At 39.9% G+C, this 20897-nt stretch overlaps 2 protein-coding genes across 2 annotated transcripts; one reads left to right on the top strand and one right to left on the bottom strand.

Annotated features, from left to right (window-relative positions):
• Window positions 1–636: 636 nt before the first annotated feature.
• Window positions 637–13206, bottom strand: pde6c (phosphodiesterase 6C, cGMP-specific, cone, alpha prime). Its single transcript, XM_029279111.2, has 22 exons — window positions 12400–13206; window positions 11506–11658; window positions 10411–10500; window positions 10088–10228; window positions 9880–9954; window positions 9693–9757; window positions 9339–9405; window positions 9003–9050; window positions 8269–8418; window positions 7841–7984; window positions 7387–7452; window positions 7021–7176; window positions 6504–6611; window positions 5963–6072; window positions 5784–5871; window positions 5591–5691; window positions 5281–5388; window positions 5078–5141; window positions 3944–4018; window positions 3744–3827; window positions 2726–2879; window positions 637–2639 (listed from the first exon to the last, which is right to left on the bottom strand). The coding sequence occupies exons 1-22, from the start codon at window positions 12868–12870 to the stop codon at window positions 2593–2595; spliced, it is 2565 nt and encodes an 854-aa protein (XP_029134944.2). The 5' UTR covers window positions 12871–13206; the 3' UTR covers window positions 637–2592.
• A 4249-nt stretch (window positions 13207–17455) lies between these two features.
• On the top strand, window positions 17456–20381 carry rbp4 (retinol binding protein 4, plasma). The gene is made up of 6 exons (XM_020642742.3): window positions 17456–17511; window positions 17763–17865; window positions 18029–18165; window positions 18299–18405; window positions 19245–19457; window positions 19627–20381. The coding sequence occupies exons 2-6, from the start codon at window positions 17764–17766 to the stop codon at window positions 19650–19652; spliced, it is 585 nt and encodes a 194-aa protein (XP_020498398.1). The 5' UTR covers window positions 17456–17511; window position 17763; the 3' UTR covers window positions 19653–20381.
• Window positions 20382–20897: the final 516 nt, after the last annotated feature.

Here is a 20897-nt window from a genome sequence, read left to right on the forward strand (position 1 = left end):
AAGCCTCAGCAGAGTCCCACACTCAACAACACACAGTAAAGTGTAAAGCTGCCACATTTTTCTCCTTTCAAAGATACATCATTTACCTTAATCCCACACCTTTTAAAATGGTAACCAAATAGCATGCTGTCTGCTCTTTTCTGCATGCAGAATCTGCAGTTTGCAGGACACAGGAGGTTGAACATAGCCAGACACAGTATCAGGGCAGGGATCAGAGGCAATCCACTGATCCTCTTTCCCAAGAGGCTCATCCAGCTTTGGAGCCTATAAGATCTCTGCACGATATATGTCTAAGAACGAGCGCTGTCGCTGCTAAGCTCAAGGTTTCTTAAGTTCACTCTCCGTCTCTGTCTAACCTATATGCGCACGAGTCAAGTGTGAATAAAAGGAAAAGTGTCCCTTTAGTTAGCTGTCTGCGTTTATAAATTGAGAAGAAGTGATTGTCACTATTCTTGCACCTCAATAAATTCCTTTATTTGCTTACACATATTACATCTCATGACACATACATACAGTAGAGGTCATTTCATACGTCAAATGATAGATTTTCTAATGTCGGAACTACAGGTGATGGTTTAAGTAGAAAGTGCATCAATTTGTGTCTCAGAAGAGGATCCTTGAAGGAGAAGCAAGGGAATGTTTTTTTTTTTTTATCATCACTGGAGACAGAACTAGTAGAAGAACCATCCGTGTAATGATGTCCACAAGAAGGAGTTTTAAATCATTTAAACTATATCACTCGGGGGGTTGCTTCAGTAAATGTTTTTGCACCGTTTTGGCTCCAGTGATCACAACAGCTCCTCGCTTTCCCTCCAAAGCAGCAGAAAAAGGAGTTTCCAGGTAGTCCCAAAGCCATCCTGATAGGATTAAGTGCCTTTGATTGATGCGCCGTTGATTAGAGGAGATAACATTGTGTAACGGGAAGTGGAGAGACACAGCTTGTCTTAGCACCCGGGAGGGGATATTGCTAAAAGTGTTTCAGAAAGTTCACTAGGGGTTTGCTGTCTACTCACATGCCTGACCTAATCAAGTTCAGTTTTGGGTTTGCATTGAGAGGTGATGTGTGATGAGTTGAAGTCAAACAAAAAATGGACTTTGGCTATTACCAGCATAAAAATCAATGCTATAACTGTATGAGCCACATTTTAAAACAAAGTCATCTGCAAATATATGTAAGACTTTGGTAGCCTCCCTTACCTCCTCTGTAAGAAGGGTATTTAAAGATTAAAGCTGTGTGGATCTCAAACACTGGCTGGCAATCAAATCCTATCAAATCTTCTTACAGGAGAGGCCGATCTACTGTACCCTGTTTAACTGACTCTTGCTCCCTCACAAGAGGCAAAGGTTGCTTTGACTGTACATCATTCAAATCAGTTGTATGCTGCTTTTATTCTTAAACAATTTGTACTTTACATTTCTATGTAATAATCTATAAACTGAAATTATGCACGCGCAAGAGATCTTTGTTGAATTTACACGGTCTTGTAGTTGTGCGCTAAACACTGGTGTTTATAATACATTTATTGACTTTAGTCATTCGTCCACATTTTCTGGACGAAAAAAAAAAAAAGCTGAGTTTTTTTTTTAAGCGGACAAGTTAAGTTCAACACCTTCGTGATGTTAGAATGCCTTTCCTGGCAGATTCACAACGCCTTCCCTCTGAAAGCTACACTCAAACTCTCCATCCATGACGACAGTTCAAGTAGAAAATTCTCAGACAATGAAACAAAAAAATAAATACTTATATAGATAGATTGCATATTAAAATAAATACACTCGTTTACAATTTCGTCAGCGCCTTTTGAGGTAAGAGAACATCAGCCCTTGTTGACTATCGCCACCCTAATCCAAGGTTTGTCGAACAGCATGAACAGATTCTTTGCATTTTCACATTTTATACTACTTCAACCGAAAACCAGAAACATACCCCAAATCCCGAGAGTATAAAGTTTTGTTCTATTTGTCCCTGATCAACCAGACATGGCCTGCCACTGCCAAACAGCAGCAGCTAAGTGCATTGTACAACCTTAAGTGCTACTAAAAGAGTTTGGATCTGTACATTAGCTGGACTTGGAACATTTGGTAACAGCTTATGAGCAAATACAACCACGGTTTCAAACCATACATGTCACAAACACTTCCATTATTGCTACCTTAAAGGGAGATATATGTTGTCCATGTAGATATTGGTTTTTCAGATGTTCATGCAGACGCAGAAGATGGAGGACGTTTCAAAGACATCAGAGTCAAACAGCTTCTCTTGCAGTCAAGAGTCCCAACGTAACTTCTTCTCGGTGATGTTTCTGACTCTTCCCTCCTTGGAGAAGAGTTAGGCCGGCACCGCAGACCAGACCTGACTATGCTAGACTAAAGCTTAGGCTAGACTGTTCCAGACCAGACCAAAGCAGGGCTGGCCTGCACCAGAGCGGACAGCACCTAACCAGAGAGTGAACTATGCTGGTGTAGATCAGACCAGACCGAGCTAGTCGAGTCAAGCTCCAACTAGACTAGTTGTCAGACAAGATTAGGCTAGAGTAGCCTAGCTTGGTCCTAACCCGACCGCATCAGTCCGGATCCAAGCACTGCAGCGACTTAGCAGATGGTGCAGGTCTTCGACTTCCCGCCATCTCCACCTCCAGCTGGACAAACAAGAAATAAAAAATAAAAAGTATTGAGGTTGGAAGATTTTCAACACTTAACTATAGTAAACATCCATTCTATGTACCTTTTCTAGCTTCCTCTTCCTCTAGTTTCTTCTTCTCATCCTCAATGGCCTTCATCTTTGCATTGTACACCTCGGCCTGCGCGTTCCACTGTGCCCGGTTGTTGTTCAGGCCGTCGAACATGGGTGTGATCTCCTTGTGGAACCTCGAGAACTCCTGAAAAAAAAAAAAAGGACAAAACTCTTGAGTGTAAGTGTATGTTTTTTTTTCTCGATTTAGCTGTTGCAAATGTAGCATTCCTTTTTGACCAGGAGCCCCCCTTGGGACCACCAACAAATGGTTCATAGTTATGGATGTGTGCTTTCTTGTCCAAATACCATCCTGACAAAGTGACAAACAGCTAACTGACATTCCTGATGGGGCCGGCTGAGTTCAACAGGTTCATGCACATACATCCTGACATCCAGCCTGAGACGACTGTAGCTCCAAAAACAAAAGCTCTTTCAAAGAGATGCAATAAGGGAATAAGTTAAGCAGTCGACTTTTTGGTTGTTTTTTAATCTAACTGTTTCCGATATTAGACTGCATTGGAGATCAAGTGTACATGCTACTTTTGTGTTAGCTTCTTATTCAGCTCTGTCATGGCAGAGTTGAAGCTGCACCTTAAGGACAGTCTCATAAAAAAATAAAATAAATACTTTGCACAGATAAACGAGAATGGCTTCATAATAAACATGACTGCCTTGGAGATAGAAAGCCAGACTTTAAACAATGGGTTCTGAGTAGGGTCAGTTTATCTTCTGTTTGCATTTGTTGAGCTCCTACTATAAAAGTATAAAAACTGATTCAACTGAACTGAATGAAAACAACTCTTAGACATGAATATTGTTTGCTATAAAATGTAAAACAAACAAGAGCTGTTAAATCTTTCCGATCCCCTATTTGACTGAGGAGTGTTTACATTTTCTGTACATAGAACATCATCATAAAACCTTCGGCTCTTTTCTATTGAGTAATAATTGTTTGTTTTTTCATACAAAAAAAATGATGGATGTGTGTATAAGCAAAGCCATTTATTACCTTGTATACAAACGAGCACACAAAGTCAATGAATCCACACTGCATCTTGGGTAGCTGTTCGGCACAGTTTCTGTCCATCATTGGCTGAGAGGAGAGACACACAGGAGAGTTTGGGATGATAAACATTGCCAAGAAAGCTTAAAAAAAACAAACAAAGTAAGCGAAAGGCAATGATTGCACAGGAGAGGTGTGAAGCGTACAATTGGTTGTTGGTCCAAAACACTTCGCTCCAAGTCTCCTTGTTCCCAGAATTCAGCAGCGACCATCAGAGCCACCTGGAGTTGAATAAGACAGAGAAAAGAGAGCGTTTAAGCAAACCTTCACTGGCTTCTCCAGTTTCTTGTTGGATTGATTTAAACGTAATAAGACTAGTCTTCATGGGTAAGGACAGGCCTACAGTACGAATTCTTAATCATTTTTAAATCATTCACGGCATCTATCAACCTCTGCAGCCAGTTTAGATACTGTCAGAAAACATCTCTCCCCTTTTTTTTAACAACAAACTACAACAGTAGAACTCTCTTACTAAAACTATAAAGGCTGCAAACTGTTCACATTATGCAGGACGGTTGAAGTCAAATGTACTCAACATTAATCGTCACTCTGTTTTTTTCTCTCACATTTGAACGGTGCTGTTTCTTCATCACCCATTTCTTCACTTAAGTTAATAGTAAAGCACTTTGAATTACTCACCTGTATGAAAGGTGCTTTGTAAATTAATCTATATTATTTTATTTATGAATAGGAGACTGATATTATTATTATTATTATTATCCCTGCATGGGTTATGTACATTTCTTGTATAAGTCTATTTTTAATTGCACAGTTTAAGTTTGATTCATCTCGGGGTATTCTTTAAATCTTTTTTTCAGGATTAATATATATGTATGGGAGGGAGGGGGCGTTGGTTTTGTGGTTAATTTGTAACAAATGTTTCATGTCATGTACGTCTTTGTAACCTGCTACTGGATGCTTTAAATTTCCCGCGGGATCAATAAAGTATCTATCTATCTATCTATATTGGATGGATTACATTAATGAAATAATCATATTCACCTGAATTGTGAGGAAAATGTGGAACTCTTTACCACTTATAATATTAACATGATCAGGATGGGACTTTCACAGCCAGCTGTAAATATGAAACATGTTTTTGGACCTCCTATAAAGCTTCTATAAAGTAATAACAAACACAGAACTTCTGAGCGTAAATGTAATATTCTAGGCTGAATAACCTGATCAAAGACTCAGGACAGGTTTATTTGAACAATCTCATTTACTTCTTTTGAGCCTCTCTATATCTGTGTAGTTCAGCGGTTGTAAAGGCCACCCACCTTGCTCTGAACCTCCCAGGGTTTGGTGATAGCTGACAAGTCACAACCTGTCATCATCATGGCCCTGAAGGTTGCAAGAACAGACAAGACAGGAGAGTCAGCGACAAAAAAAGCAAACATATCCCACTACTTCTGTTTTTTAGACCTCTCCTTCACAAATATATTTCAACTATATTCATCATTTGCTTGAATCAGTTACGTACATGACAATTTCCTTCCTTGTTGGGTTGTTGGAAATGTGAGCAATGGCCTCCTTTTCATCCGCCATTGGCTCTGTGGCATTCACGATGTTCTGGAACATGGTTCTCTTTCTGCAAAGGAAAAAAAAAAAAAAAAAAGGACCACATTAGTGGACAGCCAGTCAGACCAACGACATAGGCTGATACCATGTAGACAGAAAATCTGGGAGCAACATCAGATCAATTTGATTCCAGTGACTTTATGTGTGAGGCTGTAGCGTGTTAGCTGCTAGCAGTGATGAGTTGGGTCTGAGAGTTGAGTCAGAGAACCTACTTGAAGTAAAGGGCCAGATCGGTGGCGATGATGCAGACATCAAACAGATGCTGCACGTTCTCAAACTGACGCTTCTGCAGGTTGCAGAAGATGTTGAGGCTCTGTGAGGGACAATGAAGAGTGGTTCAAAATGTCTGCTCATTTTCTCAAAGTATTATTTTTCAAATCGTCCTCAAAGTAATGCTTGTCGTACCTCCTCTCCCATGAGCGTCTTACTGTACTCCAAATGGTGCCTCTCCATAATGGAGGAGCCATGAAGTTTAGCCAGAGGATGTGCACTCCTAAAGAAGAGAAACAAAGATACCGTAGGTTAAAATAAAAAGACCATGTAGGTGATCCACTCCACATGCATCGTAACATGTCTCCACTTGCTTTGTCTGGTAGAGGTTGTTGGTCCCTCTGTGGTCGATATCGTGGCAGAAAGCGGCGGCCACCATGGCGAAGGCATCTAGATCAGAATAGTACTTCCTCAGCCTTCCTGTCTGTGGGGGAAAAAAAATCGTGCTTAGGTGGGGGCAGCTGGTATAGATTCAGACGTCTATAAAAACACATAATTCCTTCTGACTTCTTTGTAGCCAGTTTAAAAGCAATCTAAATCAGGAAATTGGAGACAACGTCAATACGCCTGCTTTCATGTTTTCAGATTAGATGTGGAACCTTTTTCCACCTGAGTTCAAAGACTTTCTTGAGAATTAGGAAATGAATCATGCAATGTGTCTTGTACGTCTTGTCACTGCGTGTGTAGCATTAAATATTGTGCAGGAAGCTAACCAGCGCGCCTGCGATAAACAGACTAACAAGCCTGGAGTTCTGCGGGGGAATGAGAAGATGTGAAACACTCGAGAAAGCACTCTTACTTTGAACCAGTCAAGCTGCAGTGTTGGTGTTTTGCAGATGTTGTGCGGAGCGTTACCTGCAGCAGGCAGAACATGGTGTGGCCCACGTTGAAGCCGTGCCTCCAGTTGTGGTAGGTGATGGCACGGTAACCCTTCCTCACTGTGTACATCCACCTGGTCAGAGTCTGAGGGGGGGAGAGGTCGGATATTTAAAAAAAATAAAAAAAATAAAAAAATATATATATATAACCAGAGAGAAGATTTAATTAGGAGGAAAAGGAACAATTGAGAGAGTTTTTGGATGAGCAATTACTCACTGTGACCTTTTTATACAAGTCATTTAGCCCTTGGAAACACACTTTACCTTCACAGCTAACTCTGAGATTTGTGTCCAATTAACGATCATACAGACTGAAAAACAGGCGTACGGCAGTATGCAGCTCACCTCAAAGGGTTTTCAGATGATGCTTTGAACATTCACCCTGAAGCCTTGTTTCTGTGCTTGACGTATTTTTAAGTGCTCTACATGTTTGCATTTAAAAAAACTCTCTCATTCAATATGGGTATAAAAATTCAATATAATCAAAGGTTCACCTCTGCCGGAACTTTAAACTTTTCAACGACTCCCAGTTCAAAGAACATGCGAATCCCGCATTTAATGAGGTCGTGCTCTGTGACGGGGAAGTCGCTGAAGGAGAACAGGTACAGATTCTCTCCATTGACATTGTCCGCTGGCGGGCATGTTGCTTTCTGAAAAAATAAAAAAAATAAAAAATAAATAAAAAAAGCACAACGCAATTCAGACGGAAGGCATCCGTGAATAATTCAATCCTCACAAGTTAAAATATCAAAAGGAAAACTTAAATCTTTTTGATTTAACACAATGATTTTTAACGTATAAAATATATATAATTATTATTTGTTTTTTGACCGAAAAAAAAATAAAGCCCCTTAACTTACCAATAGTTTGTACATGTCTTTCTGCTCGCAGTCTTCAGGGTCAGCGTCAAATTTCTCTTTGGTGTTCTGGTTATAAAAAAAAAAAGAAGAAAAAGGATGCATTAACATTTAACATTCAGCTTTTGAACATGCCTTCATAAATTACAGCAAAATAAAATCAAGATGTTTTATTTTCAATCGCTTCAAACAGGCGCTCAATGTGTTAAACTGCTGTGTCGTTGTCTCCAATGTTAAGCTTCCAAAGTGGATAAGTGATCCACGAGACCTTTCATTAGTCATGTAATAGCTGCCATAAGAGGACTGCTGTCCAACAAAAAGCTATTCACGGTGCATTAACCTTTGACTACTGTTGATGCCTTGCTTCATCAAAGGCCTGAAGGTGAGAGATTTAAAAAAGAAAAGAAAAAGAAGCCTCTGTAGAGTAAATGTGGAGAAAAGAGAGCCTGACACTGACCAGAATGGACTGCATCTCAGCAGTGGTGCATTTGGTCTGGTACATGAGCATCTCCTGGGCGATGTCTTTCCTGTACTCCATGCGGTTCAGCCTGTCGTAGGTGTCACAGTTCAGCACCGACCAACCCAAGAACTGTGTCAGGGCCTGGTGCACATCATGACAGCGAAAGAAAAAAAAAAAAGAGTGAGGAAAAGATCAAAGACGGCAGTTGTACCCTCATTAATCAAGCTTTTGGATACTTTTCTTTTAGAACATTTTCTTCTTCACTCGCAAATTTTAAGCTGCACAATACTCCAAAATCAAAACAAATCCTTTACTTCACGTAGGAAAACCTTGACCTACTGCGTATAGTAAGAGTATGTGCAAACACAGACAAGTGTGTGATGATGCAGGGGAAATAAAAAAAAAAAGGGGTGCAGGGTGCTGACCTCAGTGATCTGCTCATCGTGCTCATCAAACGGCTTGCCATCTTTCCTGTTGAAGAAAGTGGCGATACCCACTATTTCTTCCTTCTTGTTGACGATGGGCAGCGACAAGACGTTCTTGATGACAAAACCTGTGTCATCCACAGCCTCTTTCTGAAACACACAGAATATAAAAAAAACAAATTGAATCAATCAATCAGCCTCTGAATGCTTTGTGATGAATATCAAGAAATCAATACACAACTTGTCTACTTGTGGATGAACAGAAAAAGGGCATATATTACGCAAAATGCAATTTAGGATGTTTTTCTAACGCAAATATGTGTCTGTCTACCAACTACCCAAAAATGAGAAAAGTAATCCTCTCCGTCTTTCCTCTTTTCAGAAAATGTGCTCAAACAGGCCGTTTGGAGAATTTCCCATCATGACATCACAAAGGGCAGTAACCCCTCCCTTTTATGGGTGACACTCCCACAGCTAGGTGTTCGTTCTGCCCTCTGAGTCTGCCTTTCCATCCCCTTCCAGAGAGGGGGGCATGCTCAAACAAAAGCTTGTTTGCATTTAAAGCTTCAGAAACAGAAACAGCCTGTTCTGAGCAGGGCTGAAATGAAGGGCTTTATAGGCGTGATCAAATACAGGATCAGAGTGGATTCATAGCAAGAAACTTCACGTACATGTTTTTAAGGCAGCTCTGAGACTTATTTCAATATATTGTGTGACCTTTCAATTCCCCTTACCTGGAAAGTGAAGAAATCATCTGAAGCCACGTTCATCATGTTGCAAATCTGCAGGAGGTCACATTTCAAGAAGTTAGCTACAGTTCTAGACTCTGTAAATGTAACTTGATACCTATTTCTTATCAGTCGTTGCAATCTACTTCATCCCAACATTCATTCAAATGTCACACAACTACTCCAATTAGTTCATATACAGTATTCCAAATGGATAATCTATTACCTTCATTTTTAACTAAGTGTGTAGCTGCACTCTTAAATTCCATGAGTCATTACTTTCTATTTTGTCTTATAATTTTATAGAGATTGTGATGATTATGGCAGCAGCAAGACACTCACAAAGCCGTTCTCTGCCACATAGGTGGGTAGCCCGCTAACTAGAGCCCAGTGATCTGCAGGTGGACCCCTGAAAGAAAGCAGGAAAGAGAGAAACAATCAGAGGTCTTTCACATAAAGGGAGCTCGTAAAAACTGTGCAGACTATCAGTGCTTCATGTATTTTAAATCAAACAGGATGCCTCCATTTCCCTTTCTTTAAACCTGAGGTTTGTTAATTTGACTAAGTGCAAGCTTAAACGTTGAATATCATTAAATTATTAATAAAAAAAAAAGAATAATCACTAAAAACTGTTTGTTTACTTTTTATAATGCTGTTATTTGAGTGTATGTGTAGCATGGAACTGAAAATGCTCACGGTATGACTTTAATTTCTTCTTTCGCTTCCAGGAGGTAGTCAATAATCTTGTAAAAGATGACTTCCTGTTTGGAAAACAGAAGCATTTGAAAAAGTATTGATCACCTGCACATGGCTTCAAAGTTGATGTGACAAAAAAAAAAAAAAAAATAGAGCGGAGACACAGGGAGACAAATGAGTTGGTTACCCTGCCGTCTGGTGTTTTTGGTCCTTTATAGGGTTCCACATCTCCCAGTTTCACAGGCCATTCATCATAGAATTCCTTCAGGGGGAGAATTGCAGACAACATGAGTTGTTGGTTGTTGTTGTTTTTTAAAAGTAATTTAAGCATGTTGCCTTGAATGCTATCTACTAAATCCTATCTGAAAAACTGAATCTTGTCTCCCCACACAAACCTTCTCTTTGGTCATGTCCAACAGACCCACTGAGTATCGTTCGCATTGTAAATAGGTCCTTACAGTGTAGAGCGCTTTGTGGAACTGTCTCTCAATGTCTGTCAACTCCTCAAACACTTTACTGGCCGACCACAGAAGCACCTATAGGACAGAGAATGGCATCGTATGTATGGAGAGTGAAATTTCAGCTGGTGCTTTCAAATAAACATCAGATTACTACAAGGGGACAAAGTGTTAATCAGTGCCTAATGGTGCAGAATTCCCTGTGGAGGACGAGGGATAATTAGAGCACTGGTGTATTTAACAGCAGCAGCTGAGTTTACCTGACTCCTTCTGGACTCCACGTTGAACATGTAGGCTGTGTAATGCTGCAGGGCGATGACTTGAGCAAAGTTCATGTACTTGTGGAAGAGCTAAAGACCAAAGCAGATTAGAGGTTTCATCAATACACAGCAGCAGCTTTAGGGACTGATGCACATGCGAAAACGATACACTTCAGCTTCATCGGCAGTAAAAAAAAAACAACAACAACATAAGCATCATAAAGGGGAAGTGTGTAAGAATAATATGATGGTTGTACAGAGCATGTATCATCATGTTGCTCACACTGATGTTAAAAAAAAACTAAAATTAGACCGTAACAAAGATCCTGAATAAAGGTTCATGTCAAAATATTCATCTCATGGGTTGATGAGAGTCGATTGCACTTGGGATTTTACTTTTCCAATCATTTGATGCTTGATCGTGTAAACTTTTAAATCAGGGTTTATGTTTTGGAGATGCCAGCTTTTTTTACCACCCAAACAATTAGTCCACATTCTAAACACAAAGTATGCAAAGATTGAAGGCATCATAATGCATATTAAGCAGCTAAAGCTTTGGCTCCTGGCAGTGATTCCTGTTTTTTTTTTTTTTTTTGTAGATTGTTAGAATCACTATTTTTACTGAGCCTCAGTTTGAGTTTGTGGTTTTATAATCTACAAGAGACAGAGGTGAATAATAAAGACGACAGAGATAACAAGTGAGTGAAGTCATAATGCCTTTTTTTTTTTTTTAATACATCAATTCCTGAAAAAGCAACCAAATATAGTTAAGTGTGATTGGCTGCCACTGACATCAGGAGAGTGTTTTGCACCCTACAGCGAGATGTAATCAGACTACATTGATAATCTCTAGTTAGCTGTAAATCTGTGATAGCAGTGCACAGGCTTTTTTTTTAAAGCAGCAGATAAACAGCTACAGACGATGGACGTTGAATTCCTGCAGGTTGTGCAGAACCGTCTCCAGATAACAACACAAATAATAACATAAAGATCAAATTAGGCTTCACTTCATCATTTAACACAGCCGTGTTTCAGCTCACTCTGTGACTCTCTACACACAAGTGTGAATGTACATGATTCAGTATGTACTCTTACCGTCTCATCCTCTGCAGAGAACGTATCAGCTCCTATTTTGTTTAGTGCCATGACGACGCCAAGGCACTCTTTGTCAGCCACCAGAGGGAAAGTGAGCATGCATTTTGTCTTGTATCCGGTCTGTTTGTCCACAAAGTCACAGAACTTTTTATTCTGCATCGAGGGACAAAGAAAACCATATCAGATGGGGTTTCAATGTGAAAGGGAGGATGTAAAGTAACAACACAACATACAATTATATGTTGCTCTAAACATGTTTTTTATGCTTATTAATTGACTGTCAGATTGAGATTTATAACCTCAATGGTAGGTGTTTCTCCTTTTCAAATGCAGCTGTCAGATCTTACTTCAACAACACACTAGAATTTGTTGTTCGGTTAGTCATTTTCAGTATTACCACGACTGTTTTTGCCACATGTAGCCTACATTTGAAAATGAAATAAAGGATCTGTAAATCAACCAAATCAACATGTTTTTTTTAAAAATCTCACTCATGTTGTAGAAATGGTAGGCACTGCCAAATGAAAACAAAAAACATAATGTAAAGCCATAATTTGTTCTCTTATTCTCAAATCAGCAATTGCAAAATCGCAATGAAGTGTGTTTAGTTCCTGATAAATCTAGGGTAGTTATAGTCCAGGTGGATAATAATCAGGGCTATCTATTCATTAGTCCCACATTGGGGAGTCTTGAGTTTTTCCATGCAGGCCTTCCTAGCCTACCTATTTAAGTTTATGAAACAATTAACGCAGGCCATTTTTGAAAATTACCAGCCAGCCAAGAAACAGGGAAGTATCTCATCTCAGAACATTTGGACTGTTTTGTCATAATTTGAAGCCAGCATCACTTTCTACACTCCACACTACAGAGAGCCGACACTTAAGGACTTCTCACCGCTGAGACGTCGGGAACATTTTGAGGCTTTTTGCAGTGCGCGGTGTGTCCGACGATACCCATCTCCAGAGGGAACACAATTTCCCCCTGCGGATTGACCAGGTTTGTCTCGTACTTGGACGTCGGGTTCACGTCAAAGAGGCAAGTGGCGAGCTCAGGGATTCCATTTCTGGACCGGCACGAATAAAAGCTGACCCTGTCGGCCTGCAATATCAGGGCGACTCTCTGCAACACTTTGTGGAGGGATTGCTCCATCGGGACTGCCTGTTTCTGCATCTCCTGGACCAACTCGAAGATGAGGCCGGACTCTTGCACAGAATTAAGATCCTTGAAGGAAGCGGTGTCTTTGATGTCCAGAGGAGCAGAGAAGGCGGCGGACAGGGCTTCGGCGCGCAACTTCTTATCAAAGTATTCTTTGGCGAACTGCGGGTTGTTCTCCAGGTATTTCTCCACGCTATCCTTGTCTGCCATGTTGAACTCAAATTGTGGTTTATTCCCGTCGTTTTTTTTTGTTTTTTTTTTTGTTTTTTTACTAAAGCATCACCTGCAGAGAAGGCAAAAAAAAAAAAAAGCAGAGGGGAGCTGTTTTGTGGCCTACAGGGTTGGGTGGATCAGTAGCATCCGTTTGAGTGGACGTTCATTCTCCTCCACGGTCCCTGAGGGATTCACTGACACGTCCCGTGTCCGCCGACAGACAGAACAGGACAGAGTGCGGCTTAGAGGCTGAAAGGATCAAAGTGGCCGCTAATTAATGTGACGTCATGACATTAAACCCCCTGCTCTAAGCGTCCTTAACCCGCAAATCCCAACGCTGATCATTTTATATCGGGCTATCCTCCCCATCTGAGGGAGAAGGCAGCAGTGAGACTGTTTTCAGGTTAAATGTCAGGTTGGATGCTGAAGGCTCCATCACATTGGTTCAGATGATTTTCAAAAGCCCCCTTATCCAAATAGCCTACACATGACACAACACTAAACACTTTGGAGATAGCCTACTTAGTCAAACAACCCTTAGCGTATTAAACAATTTGAGCTAGCTTTAAAACATGGTGTCAGATGCCCTTGCCTTAAATGACCTCCTTGTGAGTCAACCCTGCTTTACTGCTATTCTGTCCTTGTTGCTATGGAAGATAAAGTAACCTAAACAGCGTAGTGTCAGTAACTATCAGTGAATGTGTTCAGAACCTAACACGCAAGAAACCAACCAAGTTGCTCGTATTAAATCATCATGGAGGTATCAGTTCCAGAACTGGACAATGGCCAACCAGTGAGACTTGGATGTCTGAGAACAAGGTCCTAAACAAAGATGGCTGGCTATTATTAACTAAGTGCACTGTCTGGCTAGCTGCTGGCAAGCTGGCAAGACAAGGAGTTCCCCACTATTTTTTGCTGTGGGGATTAAGGCAAGTTTATCAAGGGGAGCTACAAAAGGTATGTGTGTGGGCGTTGCGGAAATAAATTAGAGTAGACCATTACACAGTAGGCACACTGGTTGGGTGTTGTGCCAAAGAGGAAATGCTGTCAGAAAGGACGGACGGGTATAATTGAGCAATTTAAATGTAATCAGTAATCTAAAAAAAAAGTGATGTTAAAGAGCTTGTTAAACTGAACAACAGCTACATTGTAGTTTGGTAATAGGTGGGAGGTCACATATTGAGTAGTGAAACAATCATATCTTATACTATAAGATAACTTATACAAGTTTCAGCATTCTTCAGCAAAAGAAATAGATGCAGAACTTGACTGGAACTGGACCGTAAGACCAGAAACACAAATATCTCCTTCCCTGCGACTTTGTGTGAGTCTACATGTTATTACAGACCAAGTTTCGTGTTTTGTACGTTTATTTGTAAACTTCTGTTTAGTGGCATCCTCTGTTGTTGAAAAAAATGAAGCAAATGCGGAAGAGCAAAAAACTCTGTTCCTTGAGTCTCCACTTGAGGCTCGCTCCAAGAGACCCAGGAGTCCCATACACACCCCCAATCAAAATGTCCATTTTGACGGTAGAAATAACAAGTGTACATGCTGGTGCAGAAAAAAAAAAAACATTTTAGTCTGAATAGTGTCTGTCTTTATTGTCACATACTATACAAGGGTTGAATTCTTTTATCACTTCTCTTTTGATGGTATTAAAGGTGAGAGTTATTGGTAATAAGGGGTGTGGCTGATCTGACTGATGGGCAGGTGCGTTGTAGCTCTTTGTCTGGAGGCTTACAGCCTGCCACAGCTCCAGCACTTTGCCTTTGACAAGGTTGACCGATAAATATTTTAAGCCAGTATCTCCAATATGATGGATGCCATATGAGCTTCATTCGTCCATTTCAGAAACCAATGGGTGACGTCACAGAGACTATATCCGTAAAGACTATGGTTTCTGTTCAGCAACCAACAACTAAAATAAAAGTCTGTTTACAGTATTTGTGCTGGAGTGATAGTAAAGAGTCCCAGCTCTCATAGAATGCCTCTCTGACCAATCAAATAGCATGGTCAGATGCATTGTATAATTTTGTAATATAAACAGGATATTTACTCAGCCTTTATCATAGACTCATTTTAAAATCATGGCATTTTCAAATTATCAAGATATCTTATAATTACACTGAATAATCAAAGGGGAAAAACAACTGTGCACATACCAATCATAGTTAAAAATGTTGTTTAATATGGCTGAATTACAAAAAGGCGGAAGAAGTGCTAACTCAAGGGGTGATTATGGAGCCATTTAGGAGCCTGGAGAGGCGAAGCTTACTGCTAAGCTCAGCCAAAATGATCTGGCTCAGTAATTCCCATCACTAACAGCACTCTAAGAAATAAAATGTTACATTTCCTTAGTTTTGTTATGTCAACCAGTTCCACAAAACTGCCTTTAGTAAACTGGGAAAGAACAAGATAATTTATGATTACTACATGAATCCAATCCAACCAAACTGTCTTAACTCAACTTTACTGTATTAGTTCGAATTTAAATGACACATGTCACACTCCCCCATTCATTCACACACTGATGGCAGAGAATGCTATTCAAAGTGTCCATCAAATGTACTCGCTTATCCCTCTAACAATTCTTTGATCCTCTGAAGTAAGTGTCTGAGCATCCCAAGTTTACCCTCCAGGACCCCTTCCAGGACAATCCTAGTGATCTGTTTTTTTTATCGTGTGATTTACTCTGCCTGGTTAAGGTGTTCCAAATCAAGCGTTGTTTGTTTCTTTAACAATTCTTCAGAGATCAAGTTAAACCTACTTAAGTTGGTTAAGTTTAAAACACAAACACAGATGTATTGATTATTTTAGAAATAGATTCCTTTCATTGAACAACAAAAAACTGAGTACTCTTCATTCTTATGTTTTGAGCTTTATATGTGTGACTGTCTGAACTCGGAGGATTGTGGATGATGAAGTTGAAGTGCTGGAACACTTTCCCTTCATGTCTACAGAGACAGGAGATGTCTCCCCAGGAACGAGAGTTGGCGATGACATGCACCAAGCAGCATCAGGTTCGGGACTTGAACCTGCAACCAGTGCAACAAGGACTGTAACCTGTGCACAGGGGAGCCTTCTCTACCAACTGAGCTCTAAGCAGACGCCCCCTGAGCACAGAAATTTGTGTATATGTGTTTTTATTTTTCTTGCTGCAGAGGGTTATTAAGGATGTCAAGTTACTTTAGTTTCACTCCCTTTCATAACACACAAACCAACTTCTGCTTTTTCCATTTTGCACAATGTGTGCCAAAAAGTTAAATGCATACAAAAAACCTGGCAGACCTCCTTGGCCAATCCTCATTGTTACGAAATCTTGCACTGCCTCTGGCCAAATTCCAACCACCATTATCATTGCTGAAAAAGGAGGGATTGGGTTGTTTTTAACTGGCCAGGGCTGTGGTTACACAATCTGCAGATGTTTGGCTGGACTGTTCTGTTTTACTCAACCAAGCACCCTCTGAGGACCGGTTACATGATCTCACTGCAAAACAAAAGCATCAATGTATAATATTTTCAGGCTATAGAGAACAGTTATATGTGTGTGTGTGTGTGTGTGTGAGAGAGAGAGAGGGAGAGAGAGAGAGAGAGTTGGACATCGTCTCAACTGGACTGCACTTTAAAGTAAAACCATTTTATCTGTGCAGAATTGTAACAGCTCATTTGCCGTTATTGGTGAAATGTAATGTTCTCTAAATAGAAAACAATTTTTTCACGTTTATATGTACTCTGTATCAGTATCGGGCCTTTTTTCGGACTTGCTGGTCTCCACATAGTTTTATAAGCAGTTTGACAAAGTTAAGAAACTGTTTGCGAGCCGATTCCTGTAAATAAAAACAATGCTTTGTATGATTTGATTCATTTACTCATGAGTGATTGGCATTTCAAACTGAAGACTCAGTGATTAAATGATCTTTCTTTTAAAAAATCTTTCATATTGATTAGATTTAGTTGTGAGTGAACTCTAGGCTCTCTCTCAACCATTTATGCAAACAGTCCTCTGAGTTACAAAGAGCTCCAGTGAGCACTAAGTAGAGTCAACAGCTGACGTTATAATATGGATAGAAAGAAGAAAACAGCATTTAGTGCGATCCAGTTTACTGACACTGACACGGGTTGAGTCCACTCGTATAAACACATTTCAGATTTGTGTTGTCTAAATGTAGTCTAGTGCAAGTGCATCAAAGTACGCAGAAAACAACTATCAAGCTATAACTTTTTCCAATCACCTGTCACTGACAAAGTCGTATATTTGTGTGAAAGGTTGATGTTTGTATCCATCTAGCAGGCATTTTAAAGTCTATTCCAGATGTTTGTTTTAGCTTTGTTGGTGGCAGACTTTCAGAAGACAAAAAACACTTCAGCAGTTCTGCCAAAAAAAACAATTTATTTGGGGGGGGGGGGGGGGGGTCATATGGAGGGATGGTAGACCATGTGACCACACAATTCAATAGGAATGAAGTCTGAAGTTATGTAAATGTTTGTCCAATGGAAGGCAAGCTAGCTGTGGGGAGAGCAGGGGAGGGTCTGCTCCCATTGCAAGACATTATGCAATACCAGCTCACTGTATATAAGGCTGCTACCTTCAAGAAAAAACAGAGGATCTCTGTGAGCCTTCCACATTTGGGTTACCAGGTATGTACTTGGTCGTTGTAGGAGACATAGTTTTGTGTTGTTGCCATGTATTGTATTTAAAACACTGGCGGAAAAGTTTTTTTAGCGAGTTGATTTGCTTTTAAAAGGTTTTGGTACAGAGGGGGCGTTTTTTGTGTAAATATAAGGCACATTTAACTCCAACTGAATTGACATGAACTGGCAATGTGTCTGAAAAAAGTATTTTTTGTATTTTTTGATATATTTTTTTGTTTTTCCTTTCTGTCAATTAGAATGCTGCGTTTTGTTGTCGCCCTCTGTCTCCTGGCTTTGTCCTGGGCACAGGACTGCCAGGTAGCCAACATCCAGGTCATGCAGAACTTTAACAGAACAAAGGTGAGCTGAAAGTACACTGGGTATTATTAAGTTCTACTTTAATGACATATGTCCTCAATGGTTTTATTTTCAAACTGTTTATAAAAACTATCAAATACATTTGGTTTAACAGAATTATTGAGGTGTGAAGTGGACTGAAGCAGATATTTTTTTTTTCTAACAGTATGCAGGGTCTTGGTATGCTGTAGCCAAGAAGGACCCAGAAGGTTTGTTCCTTATCGACAACGTCGTGGCTCACTTTACTGTTGATGACAGCGGTTTAATGGAAGCCAGGGCTAAGGGCAGAGTCATCATCCTCAAGTGAGTTCAGTTTGCTACTCTGGTGGGCTCACCTTTCCACTTCTTGAACTCTAATTTAACATCTTATTCCTTGCTCCAAGTCTCAAACCAGTACACTCTCCCTATCTTTTTTTTTTTTTTTTTTTACCTCCAGCAACTGGGAACTGTGTGCCGATATGTATGCCACCTTCGAGGACACCGTTGATCCTGCCAAGTTCAAGATGAAGTACTGGGGGGCCACAAGCTACCTGCAGACTGGAAGTAAGTGTTTTACAACATTTACAGCTTCTTTTTTTTCCGATGATAACTTACTTCAAATTCTGTCCTTAAGTTTGTTTGTTTCTTTGAGGCAACAAATGTAACACAAGGTACCTTGGAAGCATTGACTTGTCCTCATTGGTTGAGAGTCTCTGATGTCGTGTTGCAAAAGGGATTGTTGACTGTTAGATAACTGTTGATTTAATTGAATCATCAACTGAAGCTCTTTTATCTCTGTGAACTGACCTTTGAAAAAAATGATTCAACAAAATGCTTTCCAAGAAGGGGACAACATGTTGTTGACTGTAACTTTGACATCAAATTAAGAATGGTTACTCATTAATCAGTACTACAATTCATAATATGAGGTTGAGTTACAATTTAAGAAATGGCATGCAATCCCTAAACTAGTTTTAAAACCACTGGTGACCTTTTCCCTACTTTATTATAGTAGTTTTACCCATATGCATCAGTATGATTGCATCAGCTGTTGTCTTGATGATACTTTGACTAATTCTTCCACTAATGTGTTTGTATTAAGACTGGACCAGGTGCTAAATTTATAGAAAATAATTTGAAACAATAAAGAAATAATCTCATCTTTTCTAAACTTTAAGTGTGGAGTTTCAAACATAGAGCAGTGGTGATAGGACTTTCTGGATAAATTGTTTACTGCTGTCTACAAATGAGTCCACACAAACATCAGAGATGAATGTAAAACGTTTATTTTGTGCCTGTTGTAGTCCCAAGATCACTTTTTGTGGCCCTTAAATACAATGCACTGCTCACAAATTCCAAAGGAAGATAAGGTCAAATTCTAAACTCTGCCTCACTTTTCCCAGACGATGAACATTGGGTGATTGACACCGACTACGAAAACTACGCCGTCCACTATTCCTGCAGACAAGTAGACGCTGATGGCACTTGCCTGGACAGCTACTCCTTCATATTCTCACGTCACCCGGCGGGTCTGAGGCCAGAGGACGTGCCCCAGGTCACCCAGATGAAGCGGGACGTCTGCCTCATCAACAAATACAGACGAGTTGATCACAATGGTGAGTTATGATCCATATCTTTTGTGCGAACCAATTGAATAATGAACTAACACTGCAATTCGAGGCTGTTTGGAATTTTAATGGGTTTAAAGTCAATGAATTATACAATTTTGATATCAGGATTGTCTTCTTGCTCTTGTGATGACATAGATTGTTTGTGTTCTTTCAGGTTTCTGCGACGAAAACAGCAGCTGATCTGTCGACACTCAGAAATCTTCCTCTTTGAAGCTCGCACCTCTGGGACTGGGTTCCCCTCTGCTGGTCTCTGGTTGAATCCCAACAGATTCTCTGTCCTCTAAAAAGAGGAAGAAGCCCATTCCTCTGCACCAAATGCACCAAAATAAAGCGAATAAAAATTGTCACATTTAAGCCTCTGTACAGCAAACAGAAAGGAAAGATGAGGGTTTATCCTGGGTTGGTGTCACTTTTCTGAAATTGCACATAAGTAAAGGAGGTTCTTGGCTTTTTGAACAATTTAAGTCTCCAGTTAAGATCCGTCACATTTCAAGTTTTTGTATAAGAACTTCAGATCAGTGTGAAATAACCTTCCTCCAGTAGAACTAGTAGAATCCCTTTGTTGTCCCAGTGAGAATAACAGACATATCAGAGCATTGAAAAACCCCTTTTGCAGTGTATCAACCAATGTGGCTAATCATCAGATCTAGGAATCTCCTTGAAGTGACTCAGCATATCTGCAGCTCTAGAGTACAACCCCCATGTTTACTAAAGAAACCAGGTTCACAAATCACTGGCTTTGCTTTTGCACTGAAGGATTGTGTTGTGCAGCATAAAAGCAGATATTGTTCAAAAACCTTAATACGTACATATTATGAGTCTATAATGGCATAATGGTGTGGTTGTTTGGTGATTGTATGATGTATACTTCTTGATCCAGTTTTTGGAAATAAAAACATTTAAAACATGTTGGATTGTTCCATTTTTGATTGTCTGTATCCCTGGATTGTAAATAATGAAGTCACATGGTCTGCTTTTTGCCTCAGTCAGTCAATACTCATGAAAATCTGAGTACATGTAGAATTTGATGTTTTGATTGAAACCTTTATCGTTGTTCAAAACCAAATCAAGTGAACAAACGTAGGTCAAAGCTTAACAGCTGCTTCGACTGTTTTTGAGCAACCTAAAAATACTTTTTGCAAGTCAAGTTTTTAAGAATGATATTATACTATACATCACATACGAACATTATTCTGTCCAAATTAGATGAAATGCTTGTATTTATTTTGAGTACTGTATTAAAAAAGGAGGCTGTGAGGAATTGGCCCCACCCAACCCACACAGCTTGGTTTTATAAGTGGTGCCTCCCCCTTGGCCAGATGTTACACAAAATTTAAAACCCATCCAACACCCACCATTACCCCTCCCACTGGATTGTCTTGAGAGCTGTTGGGTGGATTGCCACAAAATGTGAATGTAAGTGGT

Source organism: Labrus bergylta, chromosome 21 (genome assembly GCF_963930695.1).
Source record: "Labrus bergylta chromosome 21, fLabBer1.1, whole genome shotgun sequence".
Lineage (NCBI taxonomy): Eukaryota > Metazoa > Chordata > Actinopteri > Labriformes > Labridae > Labrus > Labrus bergylta.

Coding starts and splice junctions, on each gene's coding strand:
- pde6c (XM_029279111.2), bottom strand. CDS start 12,870: ATGGCAGACAAGGATAGCGTGGAGAAATACCTGGAGAACAACCCGCAG. Junction 11,659..12,399: donor ATGTTCCCGACGTCTCAGCG/GTGAGAAGTCCT, acceptor CCCTCGATGCAG/AATAAAAAGTTCTGTGACTT. Junction 5,872..5,962: donor AACAACCTCTACCAGACAAA/GCAAGTGGAGAC, acceptor TCTCTTCTTTAG/GAGTGCACATCCTCTGGCTA.
- rbp4 (XM_020642742.3), top strand. CDS start 17,764: ATGCTGCGTTTTGTTGTCGCCCTCTGTCTCCTGGCTTTGTCCTGGGCA. Junction 18,166..18,298: donor GGCAGAGTCATCATCCTCAA/GTGAGTTCAGTT, acceptor TTTTACCTCCAG/CAACTGGGAACTGTGTGCCG. Junction 19,458..19,626: donor CAGACGAGTTGATCACAATG/GTGAGTTATGAT, acceptor GTGTTCTTTCAG/GTTTCTGCGACGAAAACAGC.